The sequence below is a fragment of the Lepidochelys olivacea genome, assembly GCF_965140295.1.
Source record: "Lepidochelys olivacea isolate rLepOli2 genome assembly, chromosome: 1".
NCBI classification, from domain to species: Eukaryota; Metazoa; Chordata; order Testudines; family Cheloniidae; genus Lepidochelys; species Lepidochelys olivacea.
In genome coordinates, this window is record NC_140411.1 from 261,851,293 (window position 1) to 261,877,658 (window position 26,366).

Below are 26,366 nucleotides of genomic sequence, written 5' to 3' on the forward strand. Positions count from 1 at the left end.
GAATCCTGAAAACAGAATTTCATGCTGATTTACAGGATTGATGCGTACCTTAAATACCTTACGCAGGCCTTTCCATGGACAGGATGTCCCATCATATTTTGAAGAGGGAGTTGAGTTCTTCATGTTCAGGAATTTCCTGATTCAGTGACTTTCTGGCTTTTGTTCTGTGACTCGCTTAATAAGATGCACCATTCATGGACCATGTTCTCTTGCATAATTTCTCTGCTTTAATTCTCAGTTTTATTCCGCTAACCACCAGGAATGGCTCTCCAGATCTTTGCTGGACCGTGGACCTTAGCTTGTGAATCACATTTGCCTTGTTTCTGACCCTTCCTTACTGATCCTCTTAGGCTGACGCTAGGTAACTTGAGTGTTTTCTGGCTGATAGTCTCTCAACGTTTGACATTCTTTTTAGTCTTTTCAGGGCACCACATGTCCCTTTTATTGCTTTCCCAATTCTCTTGCCCTCTTGCTATTTTTAAGAGGTTTCTTCATTGTAATCCTTCCTGTTTCCTTTCACTCACTGATATTTATTCTCAATAAGCAAGTGAAGTCCTTTCTGTTCCTTCTGATGTGAAATTGTATGAAGTTTAGGTCTGCCTTCTGGGAACGGTATGCTTAGCAGAATTAAGGGCCCCTTTTTCTCCTCTTAACTTCATCTGTAGAATAGTAACTAAATTACAAGACTGTCAAAAGGAAGGCGCTATTGAAAGATCCACTGTTGAAGTATAATGCAAGGCCTATCCTTTGCACAAACTTCCCCCAAATAATGGAGGCTAAAGGATGGTCTGTTTACACTTCACTGAGGCAAATGACTGCAGCAATTAATGAAGTAATAAGGGAGTGCTGTAAAGTAGAAGCAAAATTCTTGCCCAAAAGGCCTATAGTTTTATCTGTGGTGCTTGGATACTGCAGTGATAGGGGCATTAAAATTTTAAATAGAACTGAAATTGCTTCATCTTAGTCCACCCAAGTAACTCTTCTCTTGCTAATCCCCAGCAGCAAAACTTCCAGAAGGCTTCTTTTGATGGTTTACTTTTCATTTCTGAAGTAATGCTTACTTCCAAGACTGCAAATACTGAGGTCTTTCAACTTGGTTACTCTATTATTGTGATCTCTATTGAGAAAGTATCTAATGGAATTCAGCCTTTCAGACTTAACCTGCTTCTTATTTCTGCTACTAATTCTTCAATTTTAATATTTTAGCGAGGACTGCTGTGGTCATATTCTTTGGCTTTCAGTAGAGTTGGCACCTCCCCTTAATCAGCATTGCAATAGTGTGAAAATAGTGTATTGGCAACACTATCAGCTGTCAAAGTCTTGAATAATTTCTCTTTGAAAGTAAAGTAAAATATCTGCTATAATAGAGCATTCATGAAATGAAATTTCTTTTAAGAAGGGTTAAAAATTAAACTTGATCGCGAACTATTTTATAGTGTCCACTATAATATAGTGTCCAACTGTAAACATTAGGCAGCATGCTCCTTAGTCATTAAAATACTACGAATTCATAATATAATAGATCTTTTGTGTAAACACTTCTTGGTTTATATTTAACACTGTAAAAATAATATGCCAATCACTATGACTCAGTTCAGATTAAGAGATGCATAGTACCTATGGCATATCTCAAGTATTTGTGATCTTCCTAGATAAGAAAACTTGGGGCTGTTGTAATGTATCTTGGCAATGACATTCCAAGCATCTCCGAGCATGCAAACTGTCTGAAACTAAAATGCCAGTTTATTACTTTAGTGGTGACACTGCATAGCCACATGAGAGATGGGTTTGATTCCCGATCCTGCTGTCTTTCACTCTTACATATTCTTCCTGTATAGGGAAGGAATGGTTTACATTGCTTATAATTCTACTCTTTGCAGCCAAATAGGCTCATAGTGGGCGTTACCCAGTGAAGATCCATTGACTTTTGTAACTTTGTTTTGGTTCTCAAAATTAGGATAATATTTTAAGGTGACCAGCAAAAGAAGGGAAAAAGAACATCTCCTTTTAGCTACTCCATGATTTATAAAGGAAGTCTTCTGTTTGCTTTTACACTAGAAATGCAGGTTGTGCCTATTCAAAAAATGCCTGACTTAGGCATTGTCTACATTGGCAACTGAACAACAAAACTTTTCTTTCAGAGATGTTACCTCCCACCCCCGTAAGACAAAAGTTTGCTGACGAAAAGTGCTGGTATGAACAGCGCTTTGTCAGCAGGAGCTCTCTCCTGCCGACAAAGCTACCGCCACTTGTTGGGGGTGGAAGTTTTTTGTCGGTGGGAGAGCTCTTTTCTGCCAACAAACAGCTACACTGTGCGCCTTGTAGTGGCACTGCTGTGTTGCTACAAGGTGTGTAATATAGACAAAGCCTTAGTTAAGTGAAAGCTGAGAAATTGAGGGGAAGGGATTTTTAATGATTCAAAACTTTATTTTTTGACTATTAAAACCTATTTAACTTCAGTGACCAACACTTTTGGAAAAGGACATCATTGTTAAAAATCTAAAACTCCCGCACTTACAGAACGAGAGCTCACAAACATGCTCTGAGACATCCAATAGGTCCTCCAGTAAAATTGGCTTATGTGGGGTTGGGAGTGAGGCATTTTTCATGCATCATAAAGAAACAAAGGTGTCCTCTCATTAAAAGTTTTTGAAGTTTTAGAGGTGGTCTGCAGGAAGGCGAGCTGGCAACTTCAAATACTAGCGGATGCTCTAATATTGCTCTAGTAGTCAATGTGAAGGTGTGTTGTTCATCTGACATAGACCCTTGGTTATTTTGTTCTGGTTTATCTTCAGATCTCATTAGTTGATCTGAATTTTTAAAAACTTCTTTTGTTTTTTTCTTCTAGATTTTGGATCCCTCTTTGATCTGGAACACGATTTGCCAGATGAACTAATCAGCTCCACAGATTTGGGACTTACCAACGGTGGTGACATTAATCAGCTGCAAACCAGTCTTGGCATGGCACAAGATGCTGCATCTAAACATAAGCAGCTGTCTGAACTGCTGCGGGCTGGTAGTTCCCCAAACCTCAATATGGGGGTTGGGGGACCAGGCCAAGGCATGGCAAGTCAAACCCAACAGAACAGTCCTGGAATGGGAATCTTAAACAGCATGGTTAAAAGCCCCATGGCACAGGCAGGGTTGACGTCTCCAAATATGGGGATGGGTACAAGTGGACCAAATCAAGGTCCTTCAGCCCAGTCAACTGCAGGAATGATGCCCGCAGTAAATAGTCCAGTTAATCAGCCTGGCATGGGAATGAACACAGGGATGAATGCTGGCATGAATCCTTCGATGCTGGCTGCAGGCAATGGACAGGGGATGATGCAAGGGCAAGTCATGAACGGTTCAATTGGAGCAGGAAGAGGGCGACCCAACATGCCATATCCAAATCCAGGAATAGGTAATGCTGGTAACTTGTTGGCTGAGACACTGCAGCAAGGTTCTCCCCAGATGGGAGGACAGACAGGACTGAGAGGGCCACAACCTGGATCAATGAACAAGGTAGGAAAAGCTTGGTTACTTTACTTATTCCATGTGGTAACTTTGACATTTATAAGAACTAGGGTAGAAAACTCATTGTTGACTGTCTTCAAAACCCCTATTATAAGGGAACACTTCCTTCTAGATAATTTGGTGCAAAAGAATTTTTGGCATTAGAGGCATTCAAAGGAGTTATATAAAGGTGAGAATTACAGAACTTATAAGAAGGTACATTCATTAGAGACATGTACCAATATTGCTGGATGAAGGTGTCTGTTACTTTTTAAAAAAGTGTTAATTTTTTACATTGTCATCACTACCACTGTAAATTAAACTAAAGATTCTCTGATGTATTTTGATCTGAGAATGTAGATTTTATTCCCATCCATAAATAAGTTCCTTGGTGGAACAAGTGGGTTTGAGACCTTTTTATTAAACATTGACTTAAATTTCTATGGACCCATATTGGAATTCTTACTGGGTAAGTGTTAGACCTGTCCAGTTTGATATAAAATTTGGACGACTCATTCCAAGGTGAGGGAATAAACTGGAAAGCAGGAAAAAAAAGAATAGAAAACATTTTTGGTAAATGGGGAGGAAATGAGTTTTTAATACTGAGACGAGGAAAAGAGTAAAAAGGAGTTGTACTGGGCCGTTTTGACAATGGAAATGATATGGTGACAGAGTTGAAACTACAAATAGGCATTTCCCTTCTCCTCAGAAATATTCTGACCTGGAATATTTTTCCAAGCTTTGGGTTCAACTCTAAAATCATAAGTCAGAACAATCAGTCAACTATTATGCAATTTCCATCCAGAGTGAATTATATCATGGCTTGGTCAAAGAGGGAAAGTTATTCTAAAAAACACTTTAAAGAGAGATTTATTCAGATGCTGTAATCAAAATGAAAATTTTGGAAGCTTATTGGGTTGGGATGCTTTTCTCCAGCCACCTTATTCCATAAAAAGCACCCTTAAACTTTAATAAAATAAAAATAATTAAAAAAATGAAACCCCAAACTTAGAATATTAGTCTGTAATGTGGACTAGATCTTAACTAGTTTTAATAAAATGGTCTGAAATAATTGTCTTATGAATATCCTAAGAAATAAACTTCACCCTGTGAGCTTCATGTAGTAGTAAATACGGTAGATACCCAGTAGGTGGAAGCATATCTAACAGTGAGCTGTCCTTTGACTGTTGATTTTTAATATTAATCTTGTAGACTAAGATCACTTGGACTGTTTGGTAAACATGACCATTACAAAAGGGTGTGGGTTGCAATATATAGTTCAAATGGTGCTGTAAAAAGGAAATGAAACATAATTGTTCAATGTAACTGAAATTTCTCTGTGTGTAGAGTTAGAAGCATATCAAAACAACTATACAGAAAGGAATTTTGATGCATTGTTCTCTGTAGTCCAATGTGGAATCTTATTTCAAGTTAAAAATTGACACTGACTAATTTCAAGATTAATACATTGCAGTTCAAGATGGATTTTAATTACTAGATTTAAGTATCAATAAAAGTTGATCAAATTTCAAAACATCTGTTTAATTTGGAGAAAATCTTTCCTAAGAATGCAAGGTCAGTCTTTGAATTGATATAGTTAACTTACACTGTCCCCAACCTGTTTCGACCTAAGCCCTGAAGTGTGCTTTGTGGATCTGAATAAGGAGGGAAAGCATTTCAGATTTGATCTAGTTGCTTGCTTTTTGGAATTTCAAATCAAATACATCAGTGCAGTATGTGAGTGCTTTTAATTTGCTAACTGAGTTGATACAAATATATTTTCTATAGGGTTTAACATGGAGAGAGAAACCTTAGCTATAAAGATACATGAAATTTGTTTGAGCCTATGTTTCAATGTCTTATTTGATTGTAATATATGTTGCTCATAAAGTAGCTGAACTGCATGATGAGAAGGAACAGTCTGAAATGGAGGCTGAAATTCCAGAATGTCTTCATTTGGTTTAGTTGTTGGCAGGGAGCCGATGTTTCACTACTTACAGTGGAGTTAGCAGAAGCTAATAACAGTAATATCTCTGACCATTGTGTATCTCCACCCGTCTGCCCTCATCATTCCTACCTCCAAATCTTCAAAAAATAGATGGAAAAGGAAATTAAACATAATTGTTAAATATAACTTTTTATTGGCTGTTTAAAAATATTTTGGTAAATTACAGTGGTAGAGTTTTTCTAACCTGGGAGCCTGGATTTACTAATGTGTAGTGGCTCTTCAGTTTGGGTAGCAGAAATAGTTGTATTTATGCTTTGAAGGCCTATTGTTGCTCTATGGAGTTAGTGAAACATTTCCTCTGTGATGTTTAACTGGTGATGTAGTGGATCAGGGGTGTGCCTAAGAGGAGCCAGCAGAACTTGGGAAGTGGGAAGGGAGCTAGCACAGGGTGTGCATTGCCTGAATGTGCCTGCTGCTAGCTGTATTCGATTTAGGTGTAAGGTGGGAGTCGAAGTTCACCTGTTCTTGCAACAGGAATTTGAAGGCCATCTGTTCTGTTTATACCTACTGAGACTGTTTCAAATGTAAGCATTTTAAGGACATTTTCAAGTTAAAATTTTAATTTTGATGGATTGTGTTGATGTATGAAGGATTTTTAAAAATACAGGAAATAGGTAAAATTTTATTCATTTGTACTACATAAGTCCTGCAACTTACGTTAGGTGCATAAATCCAGAATTCTTCAGTTCAGCAAATGCCCCACTTTGTAAAAGTCCATATACTTGTTTTGCAAGGTAGTATCTTCATGTCTGCATCGAACTTATTTCTAAATAAATACCCTGGTTTCAGTATGAAGAAGAAACTTTTTTACCAAGGGTCCGTGATATTGAATATGCAGGGTGCCAGCTTTGCAATCCTGTGGAAGAAAGCCTGGCACACCCTTCATGACAGACAAATTTGTTTTAAAAATTTTCCTGAGCTGAACTTAATTGCGTGTTATTACCAAGCTTGTTGGGATGCTTATTTGGAGATAGGATTGTATGCTTGGAACAGAATTGCTCTAAATTTACAGAGGATTATCCTTTTTGATAGCTACCTGGACTTTATCTTCATAACCAAAGGTTTGGTCTCACCTCCTGAATAAAGTTGGGCTTAGGAGTAAGGTGGTTATTTGAGTCTTATTTGTCTTTAGGAGCCTAGATATACCAGCCTTGAATTGGACAAGTTTCCAATTGGTATTTTATAAATTTACAAGTCAAATAATATCTACACTATCACAACTCCATCAGCCCTGAGCCAGTTAATCGTCAACAAAATACTCCTTTTATTCTGCTCTTTGGCTGTTTTAGCAGCTTGCTGTTAGTACCTTCTGGTTACTATCATGTTGCCTGCTCTGCTCATGTTCTTATTCAGAGTGGGAAGGTGTTTCATAGGCAAATATGCTAATTTGTGTATTTCTTTGGTGGTGGTTGCACTCTGCTGTCCTGCGTGCCCCAAATCTGAAGGCCAAGTCATGTCAGCCATTCGAAGTAAAATATTTTTAATTTCTGTTCAAAGAAATTTTTCTCCTAGTATGAAAAGGAGATGAAAGACTAGTCAGTCCTGGTACATCATGGACACAGATTAGAACGCTTCATTTGTGTGTAAAGCTTTACATCTGTTGGAAATATTTTTAAATAGTTGTGGTTGAGTAGTCCTCAAATCATCTGATTCAATACATAATTTTGGGAGTATACAAAGCTCAGAAGTTAGGCTGTTTAAAAACATGGGGCAAACTTGTTCAGATCACTTTGTAAAAATCTAGATTTGGTTTATGTTAGAGGATGGTAACTTGGCTTGGTCCCTACCTTACCAACAAACAAAACTTTTAAAAGGTAGAATTCCAGTTGTAACTGAATGAAGTAAAGATACTCTTAATTTTGTAGAAAGAACATATTTTTTTTCCCTCACAACTTAAATGCATCCCAACTGAAATTATGCCAAAGCACCTTTATTAGAGTCCTGCAGGTAACGTAATTTTAAAATGACTTGAGTCTTATGAACTGTGGTGTCCAAAGCTGGAAGAAGGGGAAAGATGAATTATTATAGCAGATATGGAACTTCTGAAGTTGGTGCAGTTAAGGGACATAATAGAAATATTCTTCTCATTGGCATCTTAAACCACACTTTTAGGGGTGATATTTTGGCCATAATATTGCTATGCCCTCTTAAATAGCTGCTGTTTTCTATCCCAAAATGTGGATACTTCAGTAGTGGGTGGATAGATGTGTGAAGTGCGTGCAGATGAAGGGTGCCTTTATGATTGTATGTTGATCAAATTAAAGAATTAAAATTCAGTCTTAGATGGGTGTGTAACTCCTCCCCCCCCCCCCCCCCGGGTAGGGGAGGAGAAAAATCTGGCTAATAGTCTGCTTTCCCAAGCAGTATCAGAGGTAGGCAGGCGTTCATGTGGGAGCGTTGGAACTCTGGAGACCCTTGCTTTTACTGCAGCCAGTAGGCTCTTAGGCTCGGTAGGACAGAACCTCTTCTAGCAGGCACTGGTGAGGTAGTGTTATCATTTATTAGGCATTGTCATAAATATAAAGGGAAGGGTAAACTCCTTTAAATCCCTCCTGGCCAGAGGAAAAACCCTTTCACCTGTAAAGGGTTAAGAGGCTAAGATAAACTCGCTGGCACCTGACCAAAATGACCAATGAGGAGACAAGATACTTTCAAAGCCGGGGGGAGAAACAAAGGTTCTCTCTGTCTGTGTGATGCTTTTGCTGGGACCAGAGCAGGAATGCAGGTCAGAACTCCAGTAAAGAGTTAGTAAGCGGTCTCGTTAGATATGCGTTAAATTCTGTCTTGTTTAAATGGCTGATAAAATAAGTTGTGCTGAATGGAATGTATATTCCTGTTTTTGTGTCTTTTTGTAACTTAAGGTTTTGCCTAGAGGGATTTTCTGTTTTAAATCTGATTACCCTGTAAGGTATTTACCATCCTGATTTTACAGAGGTGATTCTTTTACTTTTTCTTTAATTAAAATTCTCTTTTAAGAACCTGATTGCTTTTTCATTGTTCTTAAGATCCAAGGGTTTGGGTCTGTGTTCACTTATGCGAATAGGTGAGGATTTTAATCAAGCCTTCCCCAGGAAAGGGTGTGTAGTGCTTAGGGGGATATTTTTTTTGTGGGGGAGACGTTTCCAAGTGGTCATTTCCCCTGTTCTTTGTGTAACACTTTGGTGGTGGCAGCGTTTAACCTAAGCTGGTAAGAATAAGCTTAGGGGGTCTTCCATGCAGGTCCCCACATCTGTACCCTAGAGTTCAGAGTGGGGAAGGAACCTTGACATGGTGGCAGAGTGGTGGGATTAATTTGAAATCATTTTGAAATTTTTTTTTTTGAATCAGAAGCACAGAAGGATTTTAAAAGATTTTGAAGGGTTTTGTAAAAGGGGACAAAGCAACAAGCATAACAAAAGGGATTTGTCTTTTGTGAGCTGGAGTTTCTCTATCTAAAGGCAGGGTAGTTAACCTTTTGTGGGGAAATTCACAAGTCTTCACAGACCTGAAGTTTTTTTAGCTAAAAGCAACTAGAGGGTTTTTCTGTCTATTTGCCTGGAGACAAAGGTGTTAGGTTTTTTTTTCTAAAGGATTTTTCTGTAGGCTGACGATAACTATCAGAGAACATAGGTATCAGTTTACAGCACAACCTATTTTTTTTGACAAGCCAAGTTTTTGTTTTTGTTTTTATTTCTAACTCTCGGGTGTAAAGTTAGTTAAAAACAGAGAGGGAAACATGATAGAGCCCGAGGCAGAAACAGCCAAAGAGGCTGCCCACAGGAGAGCTATGGAGGCAGTGAAAGAGGCAGAAAAAAACCAAGAGGCTGCCCACAGGAGAGCTGTGGAGGCAGGAAAAAACCAAGAAGCTGTCCACTGGAGAGCTGCGGAGTCAAAGGAAAAAGAAATGGAGGAGAAGGAAAAAGAGAGGAAGCATGAACTGGAGTTGGAGAAGGTAAGGGCTGAGTGGAATCTCCTGAATAACCCTAACAATCCTTCCCCAACAATCCACAAATGGGAGCGACTATGTCCACAGTATGATGAATCCAGTGATATTGCTGAATATTTTCTCTCCTTTGAGAGACTGTGCACTCTCCATAAAATTCCTGAAGCTCACAAGATGACTACATTGGTCGCAAAATTGACTGGAAGAGCTCTGGACATATTCAATAAGATGCCTGTTGATGAGGCTTCTGACTATAATAAGTTCAAGGATTTGGTTTTAAAGCAATTTCAAATTACTTCTGAAACATAGAGTAAAATTTCGAACCCTTAAGAGAGGGCCTGGACTAACTAATGTGGCTTATCTAAACAAGATGAAGGATCTGTTTAGATAAATGGGTCAAAGGAAGGGGTGTCACTAGTTTTGATGGAATGTGTGATTTGATAGCTCAGGAGCAATTCCTGAATGTCTAAGGAGGAAATAAAACAGTGTTTATGGGATAAGGAAATGGACTCAGCAGAAAGTCTTGCTTCTTATGCTGATCGATACGAGTAGTCCCAGACCGCCAGAGAGGTGGGGCAAGCCAGAACAAAACAGGTGGAGGGAGGAGAGAGGAACAACCCTGGTTGCAGTTGGAGCAGATACCAGAAGGGACACCCTCAGACCACACCCTACTGCTGGGGGCAGCCCAAGGCCCCAACTACACACCAAGGAATACTCCAGACACCTTATCGTCCTGCCACACCGTTCTCCAGCAACCCACCTTGCCCCAGTGACCCGTCAGCTGGACGATGTTTTAAATGCAACGAGCCGAGGCATGTAAAGGCCAGCTGCCCCAAGAACCCCAACAGATTACAGTTCATTGCGCTGGAATCACACCAGAGGTCCTCAGGCCCAGAGACCCTCAGAGCGGAGGGAAACTTGAGTGTGGGCGGGAAGAAGGACACAGCGTGGAGGGACACCGGAGCACAAGTGTCGGCTATCCAGGCTTCCTTAGTGGACCCCAATTTAATCAACTCAGAGATCCAAGTGACAATTCAGCCCTTCAAGTCTAACTCTTTAAATTTGCCTACAGCCAAGTTGCCTGTCCAGTACAAGAGCTTGTCAGAAACGTGGACTTTTGCAGTCTTTGATTATCCCATCCCCATGCTGCTGGGGGAAGACTTGGCCAATCACGTGAAGCTAGCTGAGAGGGTGGGAATAGTCACCTGCAGCCAGACTAAGCAAGCTGTCACGCCTAGCCCTGTTCTGGAAACTTCTACCAGGACTCGATCAGAGGTGATGGAACCAGGTCCCATGCCAATGTCTGCAACAGCAGTAGTGGATCCCAGAGACCCAGACAGAGCCAGCCCCAGAACCGGAACTGGTGGAACAACCAGCACCTGAACCATTGCCAGCACTGAATCCAGTACTTGCAACCCCAACACCAGAGGGCCCCACCGAACCTGAACTGGCAGCAGCCAATAACCCTACACAAGAGGCTCAGCTGGAGCCTGAACCCCACCGGAGAGCGGTTCACAGTCAACGGAAACAGCCTCATCCCCTACATCGCTTCCAGAGGGACCAAGCCTACGTCCACAATCCAATGAGGAACTGATGTCTCCAGCATCAAGGGAACAGTTCCCAACCCAACAGGAAGCAGATGAAAGCCTCCGGAGAGCTTGGATGGTGGCACCGAGCAACCCACCACCTCTCAGCTCTTCTAATCGATTCAGAGAATTAAAGGTTTGTCAGTTTACAGCTCGGGGAGGAGATGAGGCTGAGTGGCCTGAAGGTGTTCACCAGCACTTTTCCCTTCGTAGTAGAGTGGAAGAGGTGAACCTCTTCATGACCCTTGGGCGTATGCAGCGACAGCAGATCAAGCTGTGCACTAGCTACGCACTGACATTCTTAGCCACCCCAGGACTGAGTGAACAGGCATACCACTCCGTTGACACAGGTGATGCTCACCCGATTAAAGTCCCACCTTACCGGGTGTTTCCTCAAGCTAAAACTGCTATAGATCGGGAGATCCAGGATATGCTACAGATGGGAGGTAGTCTGCCCCTCTGGCAGTGCATGGGCATCTCCAGTGGTTCTAGTTCCCAAACCAGATGGGGATATACGTTTCTGCGTGGACTACCGTAAGCTAAATGCTGTAACTCGCCCAGACAACTATCCAGTGCCATGCACAGATGAACTATTAGAGAAACTGGGACGGGTCCAGTTCATCTCTACCTTGGACTTAACCAAGGGGTACTGGCAGGTACCGCTAGATGAATCCACCAAGGAAAGATCAGCCTTTACCACACATGTTGGGCTGTATGAATTTAATGTACTCCCTTTTGGGCTGCGGAATGCACCCGCTACCTTCCAAAGACTTGTAGATGGTCTCCTAGCGGGATTAGGAGAATATGCAGTTGCCTACTTTGACGATGTGGCCATATTTTCGGATTCCTGGCAGAACACCTGGAACATCTACAAAAAGTCTTCAAGCGCATAAGGGAGACAGGACTAACTGTTAAGGCTAAGAAGTGTCAAATAGGCCTAAACAGAGTGACTTACCTTGGACACCAGGTGGGTCAAGGAACTATCAACCCCCTACAGGCCAAAGTGGATGCTCTCCAAAAATGGCCTGTCCCAAAGTCAAAGAAACAGGTCCAATCCTCCTTAGGCTTGGCCGGATATTACAGGCGATTTGTACTGCACTACAGCCAAATCGCTGCCCCACTGACAGACCTAACCAGAAAGAAACAGCCAGATGCTGTTCAGTGGACCGAAGAGTGTCAGAAGGCTTTTAACCAGCTTAAAGCAACGCTTATGTCTGACCCTGTGCTAAGGACCCCAGACTTTGACAAACTATTCCTAGTAATCACAGATGCGTCCGAACGTGGTGTGGGAGCAGTTTTAATGCAAGAAGGACCAGATCAGGAATTCCAACCTGTAGTGTTTCTCAGCAAGAAGCTGTCTGAGAGGGAAAGCAACTAGTCAGTCAGTGAAAAAGAATGTTATGCCATTGTCTATGCTCTGGAAAAGCTATACCTATACGTTTGGGGCCGGCGTTTCCACCTGCAAACCAACCATGCTGCGTTACAGTGGCTTCATACCACCACGGGAAATAACAAAAAACTTATTCAGTGGAGGTTAGCTCTCCAAGATTTTGATTTCGACATCCAGCACATCTCAGGAGCTTCTAACGAAGTGGCTGATGCACTCTCCCATGAAAGTTTCCCAGAATCAGCTGGTTAAAATCGTCCTTGAGGTGTGGAAAATATTGTTAGTCTTGGTAGTATATTTAGAGGTGCATGTGTCTTATTAACTCTGTTTTCTCCTAGAGCTCCAGGAAGAAATCACAGTCAGCGTTCCACCCTATCTGTGATTTGGGGGGCATGTCATAAATATAAAGGGAAGGGTAAACTCCTTTAAATCCCTCCTGGCCAGAGGAAACCCCCCTTTTTTTTTTCACCTGTAAAGGGTTAAGAAGCTAAGATAACCTCGCTGGCATGTGACCAAAATGACCAGTGAGGAGACAAGATACTTTCAAAGCTGGGGGAGGGGTGGGGAGAAACAAAGGTTCTCTCTGTCTGTGTGATGCTTTTGCTGGGACCAGAGCAGGAATGCAGGTCAGAACTCCTGTAAAGAGTTAGTAAGCAATCTTGTTAGATATGCGTTAAATTCTGTCTTGTTTAAATGGCTGATAAAATAAGTTGTGCTGAATGGAATGTATATTCCTGTTTTTGTGTCTTTTTGTAACTTGAGGTTTTGCCTAGAGGGATTCTCTGTTTTGAATCTGATTACCCTGTAAGGTATTTACTATCCTGATTTTACAGAGGTGATTCTTTTACTTTTTCTTTAATTAAAATTCTCTTTTAAGAACCTGATTGCTTTTTCATTGTTCTTAAGATCCAAGGGTTTGGGTCTGTGTTCACTTATACGAATAGGTGAGGATTTTAATCAAGCCTTCCCCAGGAAAGGGTGTGTAGTGCTTAGGGGGATATTTTTTTTGTGGGGGAGACGTTTCCAAGTGGTCATTTCCCCTGTTCTTTGTGTAACACTTTGGTGGTGGCAGCATTTAACCTAAACTGGTAAGAATAAGCTTAGGGGGTCTTCCATGCAGGTCCCCACATCTGTACCCTAGAGTTCAGAGTGGGGAAGGAACCTTGACAGGCATCTACTACCAGAGGCTGATATGAAATATGAAGCGCAAGACTAGTGTCCAAGGTCAGCAGCCCAGAATAAAGAGTAAGGCTAAACATCTCATCAGAGTTTTGCCATTGATACTTGCTGGTTGGGTCTACTCATATTTTGTATTGGTCTTTCAGCATAACAGACTTAGTTACCTGTTTTCTTTAAATATAAAAGTTGTCATTCAGCATTTGTTTACAGAATTAGTTTTCCTTGGTATAATTCATCCATTATTAATAAGGATATAATTTTGTCACGGCGGTCACGGATTCCCTCCCTTTAATGGACCTCCGTGACTTCTTTAGCTTCAGCCCCTGCCAGAGTGATGGCTGGTGGGGCTTGAGCAGTGGGCCAGTGGTCAGCCGCCAGGGCTTGTGACAAAACTTTACCTTACTCATGAATAAATGGCCACAGAAGTTCACCAATATGCGAGTGTACTAGGGCATCTACTATAGCTACCACTGATGGAAGTGCTTTTGATGTTAGTACAGTGGTGGGAAATTAAGAAAAACGTGAGGGTAGACGGCTCCTTTCCCTGTCCATGCTTCCTTCTTTCCTTGCTGGCTGGCTGATGTCTACGTTTTCTGTGACTACAGCAGTGACAGCTGGTAGGAGGTAGCTGTGGTAGTCCTCATTTTCAGCTAGGTTTGTGGATTGTTTGAAGTGGTCCCTTGCTCTCAAGTTGGGAGGGAGACCACTCCGCCTTGCTGTGTCAGGTAACAGCACTCGGGCTTGGGTCCTGCTGGCAGGGCTGAGCAGTAAGAATTCTATAGCTCTGTAGCTGCTTAGCAGAGACAAACAACAAGTAAAAGTTTGGTGCTCTAGTTCCCTTGGGTGGGGCAGAATAATAAGCAGTCTTTAGCCCACAGCCTCCTAGCTGGGTCTAGCAGTAACTAACAGTCTAAAGCTCTGGCTCTTTGGGCGGGGCAGAGCAGGGGACAGGCGTTTGCCTAAGCCTCCTGGCTAAGGTAGGCAGCCCACACACAGTCTAAAGCTCACTGTCTCCTGATGGGGGCAAGCCACAAGCCAAGCACAGGCCTTCTGGCCTATGGGTGCAAAGGCTGCCACCCCAGGGTTGGGGTTGGTAGTAAGGGGGGGTAGGAGGACCCCAGGCCATCCAACTACACCAGATCCCAGCCTAGGGCCAAAACAGTGGCGGACTGTTCCGCCACTGGGTCAGCAGGGATTCAGGCTGCAACATGCTGACCCCTGCTCCAGCTACAAAAGTGGACTAAAGTCTGGTTTCCCTGGTTGACTTCCAACTAGTCTGGAGACGGGGTTATGTAGTCCAAGCGTCCTCTGTTTCCTTAGGGTCTGTTGTGGATGGCAGTCCCGGCAACTCCTCTCCAGGGTCTGTCTCCTCTGGAGGTAGAGTGCTGCACTGCATGGGCTCGTCTGTGGCTCCTTCCGAGGCTCCTGCTCAACTGAGCTGCAGGTCCCTCCCTTTATACTTCCTGTCCTGCCTGTCTGGCGAGTGGGGGTGGGGCACGTCTGGCTCTGCCCACCAAAGGGAGGGTAGTAGTCCCTCGCTCTCAAGTCTGAAGGGAGTCTACTCCTCCTCACTAGTCTTCCATTGAAGAGCTTGGCTAGCTAGAGAAGTAACTAGAAACAAGAACAATGTAGTGCGGTTTCTCGATTATGGTAGTGCCTACTATGTGCAAACGTTTCAGAAGGCTGGTCCATATTCTAAGGAGTTTACAACCTAAGGAGCCTCTTAATCTCTAACCCTGCTTCAACTTAACTTTCATGAGCAGCCACACTACTGGTAACCACAAGGCACTCAGTAGTGCCTGCTGCACATGAAAGATTCCTATTTTAAGAGGCATCTGCTTCCCAGTGTGAAGTGGTAGTGTTGGAGCTCCCTGTCTGCTCCCAGCAACTATTGTTGCATCTGCCAAAGCAGACTTTTCGCTGCTGTCTTTTCCTGAGAAGGAGAGGGATGCTTTTCCTGTGCCACTGCTACTCCTGGCTGAGAAGAAAGGACTCCAGAGTCTTCACCTCCTCTCCCAATCCTGGTGGCACCTTGCTGCTGCTTGCATCTTGGGGCAGGGAGGGAAAGCAACTCTGTTTATTTCTCTCCCCCTTATCTGTTCCTCTTCAATGACTACCTGAGCTTAACTTTAAAACCTGTGACTTCATTTTCTCCCTATCCCTCTTTTACTGTATCTGTTTTCCTCATTCAGTCTACTTCATTCACTTCCACATTTTTCTTCCTCATTCATTCCATAAATCACTTTTATTATATCTTCTCCCCTTCCTCCTCTTCGCTTTACCTCTTACTATGTCTCATTCTTCTCATCACATGGACTCTCTCCCCTGGTTTCCCTGTACATGTAACTTTTCTCACACAGTGAAAGTGAGAAAGAGGGTGTGTGAGATCAAGTGTGATTTACTCCTTCTCATAACACAAGAACTAGGGTTCACCAAATGGAATTAATAGGCAGCAGGTTTAAAACAAAAGCAAGTATTTCTTCACACAATGCACAGTTAACCTGTGGAACTCTTTGCCAGAGGCTGTTGTGAAGGCCAAGACTATAGCAGGGTTCAAAAAAGAACTAGATAAGTTCTTGGAGGATAGGTCCATCACTGGCTATTAGTCAGGATGGGCAGGGATGATATCCCTAGCCTCTGTTTGCCAGAAGCTGGGAATGGGCGACAGGGAATGGATCACTTGATGATTACCTGTTTGTTACCTCTGGGGCACCTGGCATTGGCCGCTGTCGGAAGATAGGATACTGGGCTAGATGGACCTTTGGTCTGACTTGCTATTGCTGTTCTTATGTTCTTATGAAATGGAAGAATGGGGGAGGAAAGTGAAAGGAGAGGAAAATATTATTGTGGGCTATGGCATGAATATGGAAAGTGTGGGAATGAGAGAATGAAGGTTTAGTAGGAATTAGGAGAGGAATTCAGTGAGAGGGAGAGAATGTAAAATTGCATTCATTGATTGATTTTTAAACTTAATCTCAAACAGTTTAGTGAAAATTAGAGGAAATAATTGTCTACAACCTTTCCAAAGGTCACTATCAACCGCTGTGTAGAGTTGCTAGAGAACTGCTGCTCTAAAAGACTGCAGCTATCTTGAAGGTGAATTCCTCCTGCCTCTCAAACGAATAAGCAGTGGGGACCATGATGAAAACAGCTCCAATGCAAAGCCCCAGTTTCAGTCCAGTAATGCAGGGGAAACTGGAATATTTTTGGTGAGGTTTGTAGCTGATGTTCTCAAGGTGAAGATGCCAGCCTGTGTGTGGGTGGTTTTTGTTTTTGTTTTTTAGGCTGCAATGATGGGGAAATTTTCTGTCTAATTCTGGTTCGGTAATTTTTTATAGGTGCTGGATGAATGCTAGATCACTCCAAAACTGCTTTAAGACAGCACATGCTGGCTATGTATACGGGAAGCTGTTGGCTCCCATGATCAATCCTTTTTGTGTTTCCTATATCAAATCCACTGTTCTAATTTAAATGTAAAATACTAGAGATGTTCTGGATTGAAAGATTGCATGTGGCCTTCAAGTATGGATTGCTAATTCTTCATGGTTGTCCTGGGTGCCAGAGTGTACATGTGCTGTGTTTCTAGGGCTTCTCGAGACTGGTGAGATCCAGGCTTTGATCTGAGGGAATCTTAAGTTTTGGTTAAAAGTTTTTGTTTTGCCATTAAAGCACTGTGATGCAGTGTGAGTGCCTAAAGTTAGTTATCTAGGAGGTATGAATGCTGTTTGGAAGAGTCCTTTTTCTGTGAACTTGATATGAGGAATTACAAATTCAAGCTCATGGTCATCCTATTCCAGGATTCTTGGTTGATTAGGGATAAAAACTAGGTACTGTTCTGAAGGAGAATATTAACTTTTTCGACTGCCCTAGGACTTGTCTTCCTTGCAATGTGCAACACAAATATTTTGTATGAGATGATTCACACTCTTGCTCACCTTGTTCTCTGAGTGCTCTGAGTGGTGCACTGAAAATCGCCCTTGAAGTGAAAGATACCCACCACAAATTCCTGGACATATTACACACCACCTCCTCTTCAAGAATTGTCCTCCCAGTCAATGAGCAGCTTTTAGATGTCAGGATCATCTGGCAGACAAGAGCCTTCATTGCACTGACATGTAAAACGACCGAGAAGTACTGTGTCCCCCCCCGTCCCTCCCCCCAAAGAGGCACACTCTTTTTATGCATCCTCAGTTTAACTTTATTGTCATGGATGTTGTTAATTTGCAAGGAAAGCACCACTACGCTAAATCAAACCCTTATGATAGAGCCTGGAAAAGGCTGGACTTATTTGGAAGGAAAACATACTCCTCAGTAACTCTGCAATTCAGGATTTCAAGCTATTAAGTCTTAATGGTGAAGTATGAACACATAAATTATGGAAAACTCAGTGCCTTTATTGACCACTTGCCAGAAACACAACTAGAACAGTTTCAAGCAGTCATCCATGAGGGCCAGCTGGTAGTGAGAACAGAGCTACAGACAACAGCCTGCTCAGTTTTGATGGCAGTGGTAATGAGGTGGGCTTCATGGTTACACCTCTCAGGGCTGCCTAAGGAAGTACTGACGATGACTGAGGACTTCCCTTTTGAGGGCTCCAGACTCTTCACTGACGAGACTGATGTACAGCATCACCCTTTAAAGGATTCCAGAGCTACTCTGCATACTCTAGGAATGTACTCATTAGTTTACAACCATCTTGCAGAGTCTCTCCACCCCCACCTCTCCCCGAGACTAAAAACCACAATGAAAGACCTAGAATGCAGAAGTGGAAACAGGCAGCCTCCCAATCTTCAACATCTCAGCCCTCAACCTCAAAGCACCAATTTTGAAGCCTTGCTCAAGACCCTGAGCAAGCACTCCTTATAACAGCTGCAACACACAGACCCTTCCACATCCCTTTGGCTATTGCCTAGCTTTCTTCCTCCAGCATTGGGAAAACATCACTTCTGACAAATGAGTCTTGGAGACCATTTCTAAGGGATACTTTATCACAAGAGACTGTTATGCCAGGAAATAGCAGGTGATCTGTACCTAGGGGCCATAAAACCCCAGACCCTGTTCACCTCCAAGGCAAAGGCTTTTATTCCAAATATTTCCTGATCCCCTAGAGAAAAGGAGGTTGGAGACCCACATTAGATCAAAGAGCACTAAATAGATATGTGAAGGCACAAAGATTCAAGATGATCACACTAGCAGCAATTATTCCATCTCTAGAGCAGGGAGATTGGTTCTCTGCCCTTGACGTACAGTATGCCTATTTCTACATCTCAATCCTACCGTCCCACAGAAGAGTCCTTCAATTTACCTTTGGGCAGGACCACTACCAGTACAGAGTGCTTCCATTCAGTCTCTCACTGGCACCAAAGTATTCTCCAAGGTCCTTGGTTGTAGCAACGCATCTGTGAACACTGGATATCGTAATCTACCCGTCTCTGGATGACTGCCTTCTCAAGGCTCGTTCCTTCAGAGATTCCCTATGAGCCACCCAAAGGACATTTTTGTGCAACTGGGTCTACGACTCAATACCCAGAAATTGGCCTTGACTCCAGTAAAGGGTTTGGAGTTTATAGGGGTTGAACTCAACGCAGTTTAAGCAAGAGCATTCCTACTGCTGCACAGATTCAACACCCTGACCAGTCTCCTAGAGACAGTTCAGGCCAGCCCACAAATGTCAGTCAGAAATTGCCTTCATTTTCTCAGGCACATGGTGTCATGCATATTTTTGACATCTCATGTCCGATTACTTATGAGGTATCTACAGACATGGCTCAGATATGCTTAGAATCCAAACAAGGACAGGCTAAACAAGCTGCTGTCGATACCCTCCAGGGTCAGAAATGGTGGAAAGACCCATCCAATGTAAGTACAGGGATCATATTCACACAACCACCACTAGCACTGATTGTAACAGCAGATGCCTCTCTGATAGGCTGGGGAGCCCACCTAAACAACCGCAGAGTTCAGGGCAAATGGTCCCCATGGAAGCTGTACTCTATATCAACTGTAGGCTTGTGAACACCTTCTCCCATTCATCAGGGATACTCACTCGAAAATCATGACAGACAAGATAGCGTGTATGTTTTACCTAAATTGCCAGAGGGATGCCAGATCACCCTCCCTTGCACAGAAGTGCTAAAACTCTGGAATTGGTGCATCCACCACAGTGTATTCATATCAGCCGCTTGCCTGCCAGGGGTACAAAATATAACAGCAGTCAGTCTCAGTGGTAATTTCTCACCCAACCATGAATGGGAAATGAACCCAAACAGTGCTCCACAATGTATTCAGTCATGCGGAACCTCAACAATACACCTGTTTGCTACTTACTAGAACAAGAAATGTCTCCGCTAGTGCTTCAGAGCCAGATTTGGGAAATAGTCCCTAGGTTGATCACAAACCGGGAAGAATTAGTAGGGGAAGCAAAAGTGGATGGGAACCTGGGAGGCAGTGACCATGAGATGGTCAAGTTCAGGATCCTGACACAAGGAAGAAAGGAGAGCAGCAGAATATGGACCCTGGACTTCAGAAAAGCAGACTTTGACAACCTCAGGGAACTGATGGGCAGGATCCCCTGGGAGAATAACATGAGGGGGAAAGGAGTCCAGGAGAGCTGGCTGTATTTTAAAGAATCCTTATTGAGGTTACAGGGACAAACCTTCCCGAAGTGTAGAAAGAATAGTAAATATGGCAGGCGACCAGCTTGGCTTAACAGTGAAATCCTTGCTGATCTTAAACACAAAAAAGAAGCTTACAAGAAGTGGAAGATTGGGCAAATGACGAGGGAAGAGTATAAAAATATTATTCGGGCACGCAGGAGTGAAATCAGGAAGGCCAAATCACAGCTGGAGGTGCAGTTAGCAAGAGATGTTAAGAGTAACAAGCAGGGTATCTTCAGGTACGTTAGCAACAACAAGAAAGTCAAGGAAAGTGCGGGCCCTTTACCGAATGAGGGAGGCAACCTAGTGACAGAGGATGTGGAAAAAGCTAATGTACTCAATGCTTTTTTTGCCTCTGTCTTCACAAACAAGGTCGGCTCCCAGACTACTGCACTGCGCAGCATAGCATGGGGAGAAGGTGACCAGCCCTCTGTGAAGAGAGAAGTGGTTTGGGACTATTTAGAAAAGCTGGACGAGCACAAGTCCATGGGGCCGGATACGCTGCATCTGAGAGTGCTAAAGGAGTTGGCGGATGTGACTGCAGAGCCATTGGCCATTATCTTTGAAAATTCATGGCGATTGGGGAAGGTCCTGGATGACTGGAAAAAGGCTAATGTAGTGCCCATCTTTAAAAAAGGGAAGGAGGAGGATCCTGGGAACTACAGGCCAGTCAGCCTCACCTCACTCCCTAGAAAAATCATAGAGCAGGTCCTCAAGGAATCAATTCTGAAGCACTTAGAGGAGAGGAAAGTGATCAGGAACAGTCAGCATGGATTCAACAAGGGCAAGTCATGCCTGACTAATCTAATTGCCTTCTATGATGAGAACTGGCTCTGTGGATGAGGGGAAAGCAGTGGACGTATTGTTCCTTGACTTTAGCAAAGCTTTTGACAAGGTCTCCCACAGTATTCTTGCCAGTAAGTTAAAGAAGTATGGGCTGGATGAATGGATTATAAGGTGGATAGAAAGCTGGCTAGATTGTCGGGCTCAGTGGGTAGTGATCAATGGCTCCATGTCTAGTTGGGAGTCTGTATCAAGTGGAGTGCCCCAAGGGTTGGTCCTCGGGCTGGTTTTGTTCAATATCTTCATTAATGATCTGGAGGATGGCATAGATTGCACCCTCAGCAAGTTTTCAGATGACACTAAAGTGGGAGGAGAGGTAGATACACTGGAGGGTAGGGATAGGATACAGAGGGCCCTAGACAAATTAGAGGATTGGGCCAAAAGAAATCTGATGAGGTTCAACAAGGACAAGTGCAGAGTCCTGCCCTTAGGACAGAAGAATCTCACGCATCGCTACAGACTAGGGACCGAATGGCTAGGCAGCAGTTCTGCAGAAAAGGACCTAGGGGTTACAGTGGACGAGAAGCTGGATATGCGTCAACAGTGTGCCGTTGTTGCCAAGAAGGCCAGTGGCATTTTGGGCTGTATAAGTAGGGGCATTGCCAGCAGATCGAGGGACGTGATCGTTCCCCTCTATTCGACATTGGTGAGGCCTCATCTGGAGTACTGTGTCCAGTTTTGAGCCCCACACTACAAGAAAGATGTGGATAAATTGGAGAGAGGCCAGCGGAGGGCAATAAAATGATTAGGAGACTGGAACACATGAGTTATGAGGAGAGGCTGAGGGAACTGGGATTGTTTAGTCTGCAGAAGGGAAGAATGAGGGGGGATTTGATAGCTGCTTTCAACTACCTGAAAGGGGGTTCCAAAGAGGATGGCTCTAGACTGTTCTCAGTGAGAGCTGATGACAGAACAAGGAGTAATGGTCTCAAGTTGCAGTGAGGGAGGTTTAGGTTGGATATTAGGAAAAACATTTTCACTAGGAGGGTAGTGAAACACTGGAATGCGTTACCTAGGGAGGTGGTGGAATCTCCTTCCTTAGAAGTTTTTAAGGTCAGGCTTGACAAAGTCCTGGCTGGGGTGATTAGTTGGGGATTGGTCCTGCTTTGAGCAGGGGGTTGGACTAGATGACCTCCTGAGGTCCCTTCCAACCCTGATATTCTATGATTTTATGATGCATGCTTTCTTCAATGGGGCAAAGAACTGCTATACGCCTTTTCTTCATTCCCTCTGATATCGAAGGTCCTATTAAAATTAAGGTGGGGAAAAAGCAAGCATTATATTGATGGTACCAACTGACCGAGACAGGTGTGCTACCCATACCTCCTTGTCCTCCAATTCTTCTTCAACCGGTTCCTCACCTACTCTCCCAAAATGACTGACACATCCATCGCCCCAATTTACAGATCCTTTGGCTCCAGGCTTGGCTGCTTCATTGTTCCAACACACCAAGAGCTGCTGCTCTGAGGAGGTGAAAAGTGTTACTACTCAATAGGAAATTGATGACTTGTTGCACTTACCTGCAAAAGTGGAAATTATTCTTAATTTAGTGCAATTCCAAACAAGTTGCTCAGACATCTTCCTCCCTCCCTTTGATCCTAGACTATATACTAGATGTCAAAAGGAGTTGGTCTCTCCCTTAGCTCACTCAAAGTACAGCTCATGGCCATGACAGCATACCACCAGTGGGTGGATGGATGGATATTCGATATTCACCTATCCATCAACACAAAGATTCCTCAAGGGCATGGGAAACCACCTCCTCACACCAGATGCCCAATTCCAACATGGGACCCTAACTACACCACCCTTTGAACCTTGTTCTCTTCTACACCTGTCAATGAAGACAGCATTTCTAGTGGCTATCACCTCAGCATGACTAATAGGGGAAATAAGTGTTGATGGTGCACGCGCTCTTCATGGTTCTCTTTAAAGACAAAATCACTCTGAGGCCTCACCCAAAGTTTCTCCCCAAGGTGGCCTTGTCCTTCCACATGAGCCTGCTCATTCATCTCCCCAACTTTTTCTCAGTCTCATTGTGACAACAGGGAGGCAATACTACATATGCTTGATGTTAGGAGAGCCATAACATTTTATTTGGACAGGTCAAGAGGGCTTTAGGGAATCTTCTAAACTCTTCCTCTCAATTGTGGACAGATCCAAGGGCTCCACAATATCAGCACAAAGGCTCTCCAAATGGGTCATGAACTGCATTAACTATTGTTGTCATGCCCATAACCTGCTACCTCCATCAGAAATTCACACACACTCCATGAGATCACTTTCCACCTTGGTTGCATTTATTAAAGATGTTCCCATCTCAGAAATATGCAGGGTAGAAACTTGGGCTTCTGCTCATACTTTCCCAGAACACTATGCAATTACTCGAGACTCAGCTTCTGATGCCATTTTCAGCTCCACTGTATCATCAAATATAGATTGCACTCTGAAGCCCCAGCCCTTCATGGTGGGGGAGAATGCTGTGAAGTCACCTACTGTGTGGCACCCATAGGGACACTACATGAAAAGGAGGAAGTTACTTACCTTGTGCAGTAACTATGGTTCCTTGAGATGTGTACCCCTATGGGTGCTCCATGACCCACCTTCCTCTCCTCCACTTCAGAGTTCTCAACCAGGGGCCCTGCGGTAGAGAAGGAACTGAGGGTGGTTTGCCCGCACAGGGCTAAATTAGCCTCTAGGAAGAGCATGAAGGAGGGAGAGCACATGTGTGGGCCAAATGGACACTGCTACCTAAAATCTCCCATCAGAGGCGCAGATACAGTTGAGCATCCATAGAGAGAGACATCTCCGAGAACCATCATTACTGCACAAGGTAACTTCCTCTTCTCCAATACTAGCCAGAGAAGTTGTCCAGAAAGAATTCTTTGCAAGACAGTGAAGGTCTGCTGGCTTGGGCCTGTCTTCACCTGGGAGAAAGGATTAAGAATTTATTTTCAGTCTGGTCCGATATCACTTCTAATAGATTTCAACTCCATTTTCCTTGGGATGATAGAAATTCTGGACCTGTTCATCTGTAACCATGTGCAAAACTGATTCCAGGATAGAGACCTGCTCATCTTCTAAACCAAAAACTAGCTCTGAGATTTATGTTCCATAGATCTCAAGGAGCTTTATATTTCCAGTGTGTCCCAGCTAACAACTAATGTTTTGCATTCGGGAACAACGATAAGTTTTTCAGGTGATGACCTTTGGTTTGGAATCCTCTCCTCTCATGTTCAGATAGTTTATTTCAGGTAGACAGCCATAGACAAGAGGGGATTCAGATCTACCACTATCTGGACAATATGATGTTGAAGGTGCAGTCATACAAGGTCACGCTTTCCAGGCTGTTCATTGTTTTTAAAGTGTGGGATTCGCAATGAACCATCAAAGCTGCCATATCCCATCTCAGTAACTCTAAACCTATGAGCTTTCTGCATAACCACTCTGAGCCTCTTAATATTTCCCAAGGAAAAGCTTTATCAAATCAAGTCTTCATCGGGCTGTTCCTCAAGCATTCTACAAACATCAACAGACCAATGTCTTGAGCTGGTCAGCATGGTGGTGGTTTTTATGTAAACTGTTCCATGAACAGTGCTTCATCTTCACCTCTTCAGAACTTCTGATTACACTGGGTCTCTACTACATAAGAATATCTACCACCACTTGACAGTCCCTTCAGATGTTTGATGGGTCCTTCATTGGTGGTGGTCACATTATCTCTTCCAGGGCAATCCTGTTGTGGTGACTGGCTTATATGGGACTCTGTGGCTCAGGATGAGTGATACAAAGATTTCTCCTCCACATTACATTTTGACTACCATCAGTAAGTTAGTCCTGCAGTCTTTACATAGTTATCTAAAATGATGGAAGAAAGAATATTCAGAAAGGAATATTAAAATAGCCAGTTTAAGTCAGTCTTCACAACTTACGTGCGCACACCCACTATCACTACATCCTTGCAGTATGGGAACCTACTCCTGGATGAATGTAATACACAGAACAGGGTTCAAAGAAGGCAGTAGCAGCTGTCCAAATCCCAAGACAGGCCTTAATGGTCTCAAAGCACTAAATTCATAGCCAACATACATACTGACAATGGACAACACACTTACCATGAGCTTATTTAAGAAAAAAAGAACAAAACCAAAAACCAGGACCACTCTGTATCTCTCTGCTCTTCTGACTGGAGAGGAACCACTTTTTGATATATCCCCCTTGAAACAAAGAGCATATATGCTTTTTGTACCAGAAACAGACTATCTCAAAAGATCAACAGAGTATAGCTTCCAGTTAGATATTTTTGCCACTTGTCTAACCGTTTGGAAAGATGCAAATGGACCTATTTGCCTCTAAAATGAAGATTCGCTGCTACTTTGTCAGATAGAGACCTAGGGGCCAAGATGGAGGCTCTTTCTAATGTGACCCCCCCCCATATTCCCGCCACATAGTTTGTATTATGACAGGCATCCGTTCTGCACCCCAAACCAGACAAATGTCAGCTAGCTTCAAAGTATTTGGCAAGTATCTAAAGAGAGCTACTTGGATGATATCATACTGCTAACGTCAATTTAAAAAGTTGTCAAATATGTTCTAAGACTTTGGTAAGGTTTAGATACTGGTGAAAAGACCATGAATTTATTTATCGCTGTCAAAAGTGAATCATGCCCTAGAATTAATTTGGAGAGCCCTAACTTGGGCATGTGAAGGCTGCTATGTTGTATGAGACAACATCTGCACTTCATCAAGTATTCTCTGTGCATCTGGCAAGAAGAATGTCTTTGCATCTGGGCTCTATAATACATCCTCTGCAAAAGGATATATTAGAGACATAACCCTAGAATCTTACCTCCTACCAATTGCACTTGTGGTACACTTGATTGAAGGCTGGAGAGAGGTCTTGTACTTGCAGTTCAGCCAGGTGGATTTCCTGGTGGTGGTGGTCACAACTGCCAGATAGGTGTCAGGCAGGAGCCCGATCTAGTCTTGGTATTGGGTATATATGAAACAGAAGATGTTTCTGACTGAACCACTATTTATCCCCCAAAATATCAAAAAAATATCCTTGTCTCTCTCACCTTCACACTGAGGAAAATTTTTGGTGTATGCTGGACATATATGGGGCTACCAGAGTCTACGTTAAACTAAACTAGAGCCCCTAAATCATCTGTTAAAATTAAGATGGAGATCAGATGAAGAACTTCAGAGACTTAAAGGTAAAGACCTTTACTAATATGTTAAACCTTAGAATGTTTCTTTAATACTGTTGTAATGTCATGGGCAGAAG

General features: G+C 43.1%; 1 protein-coding gene across 4 annotated transcripts in view; it reads left to right on the top strand.

Moving 5' to 3' along the window:
• EP300 (EP300 lysine acetyltransferase) overlaps positions 1 to 26,366 on the top strand; it is a 130,613-nt gene that overhangs the window by 19,653 nt on the left and 84,594 nt on the right. For all 4 annotated transcript variants that reach the window (XM_084616715.1, XM_084616716.1, XM_084616717.1 and 1 more), the window contains exon 2: positions 2,849 to 3,507. In XM_084616715.1, coding sequence (XP_084472841.1) covers positions 2,849 to 3,507 — 659 coding nt within the window. The remainder of the gene's footprint in view (positions 1 to 2,848; positions 3,508 to 26,366) is intronic.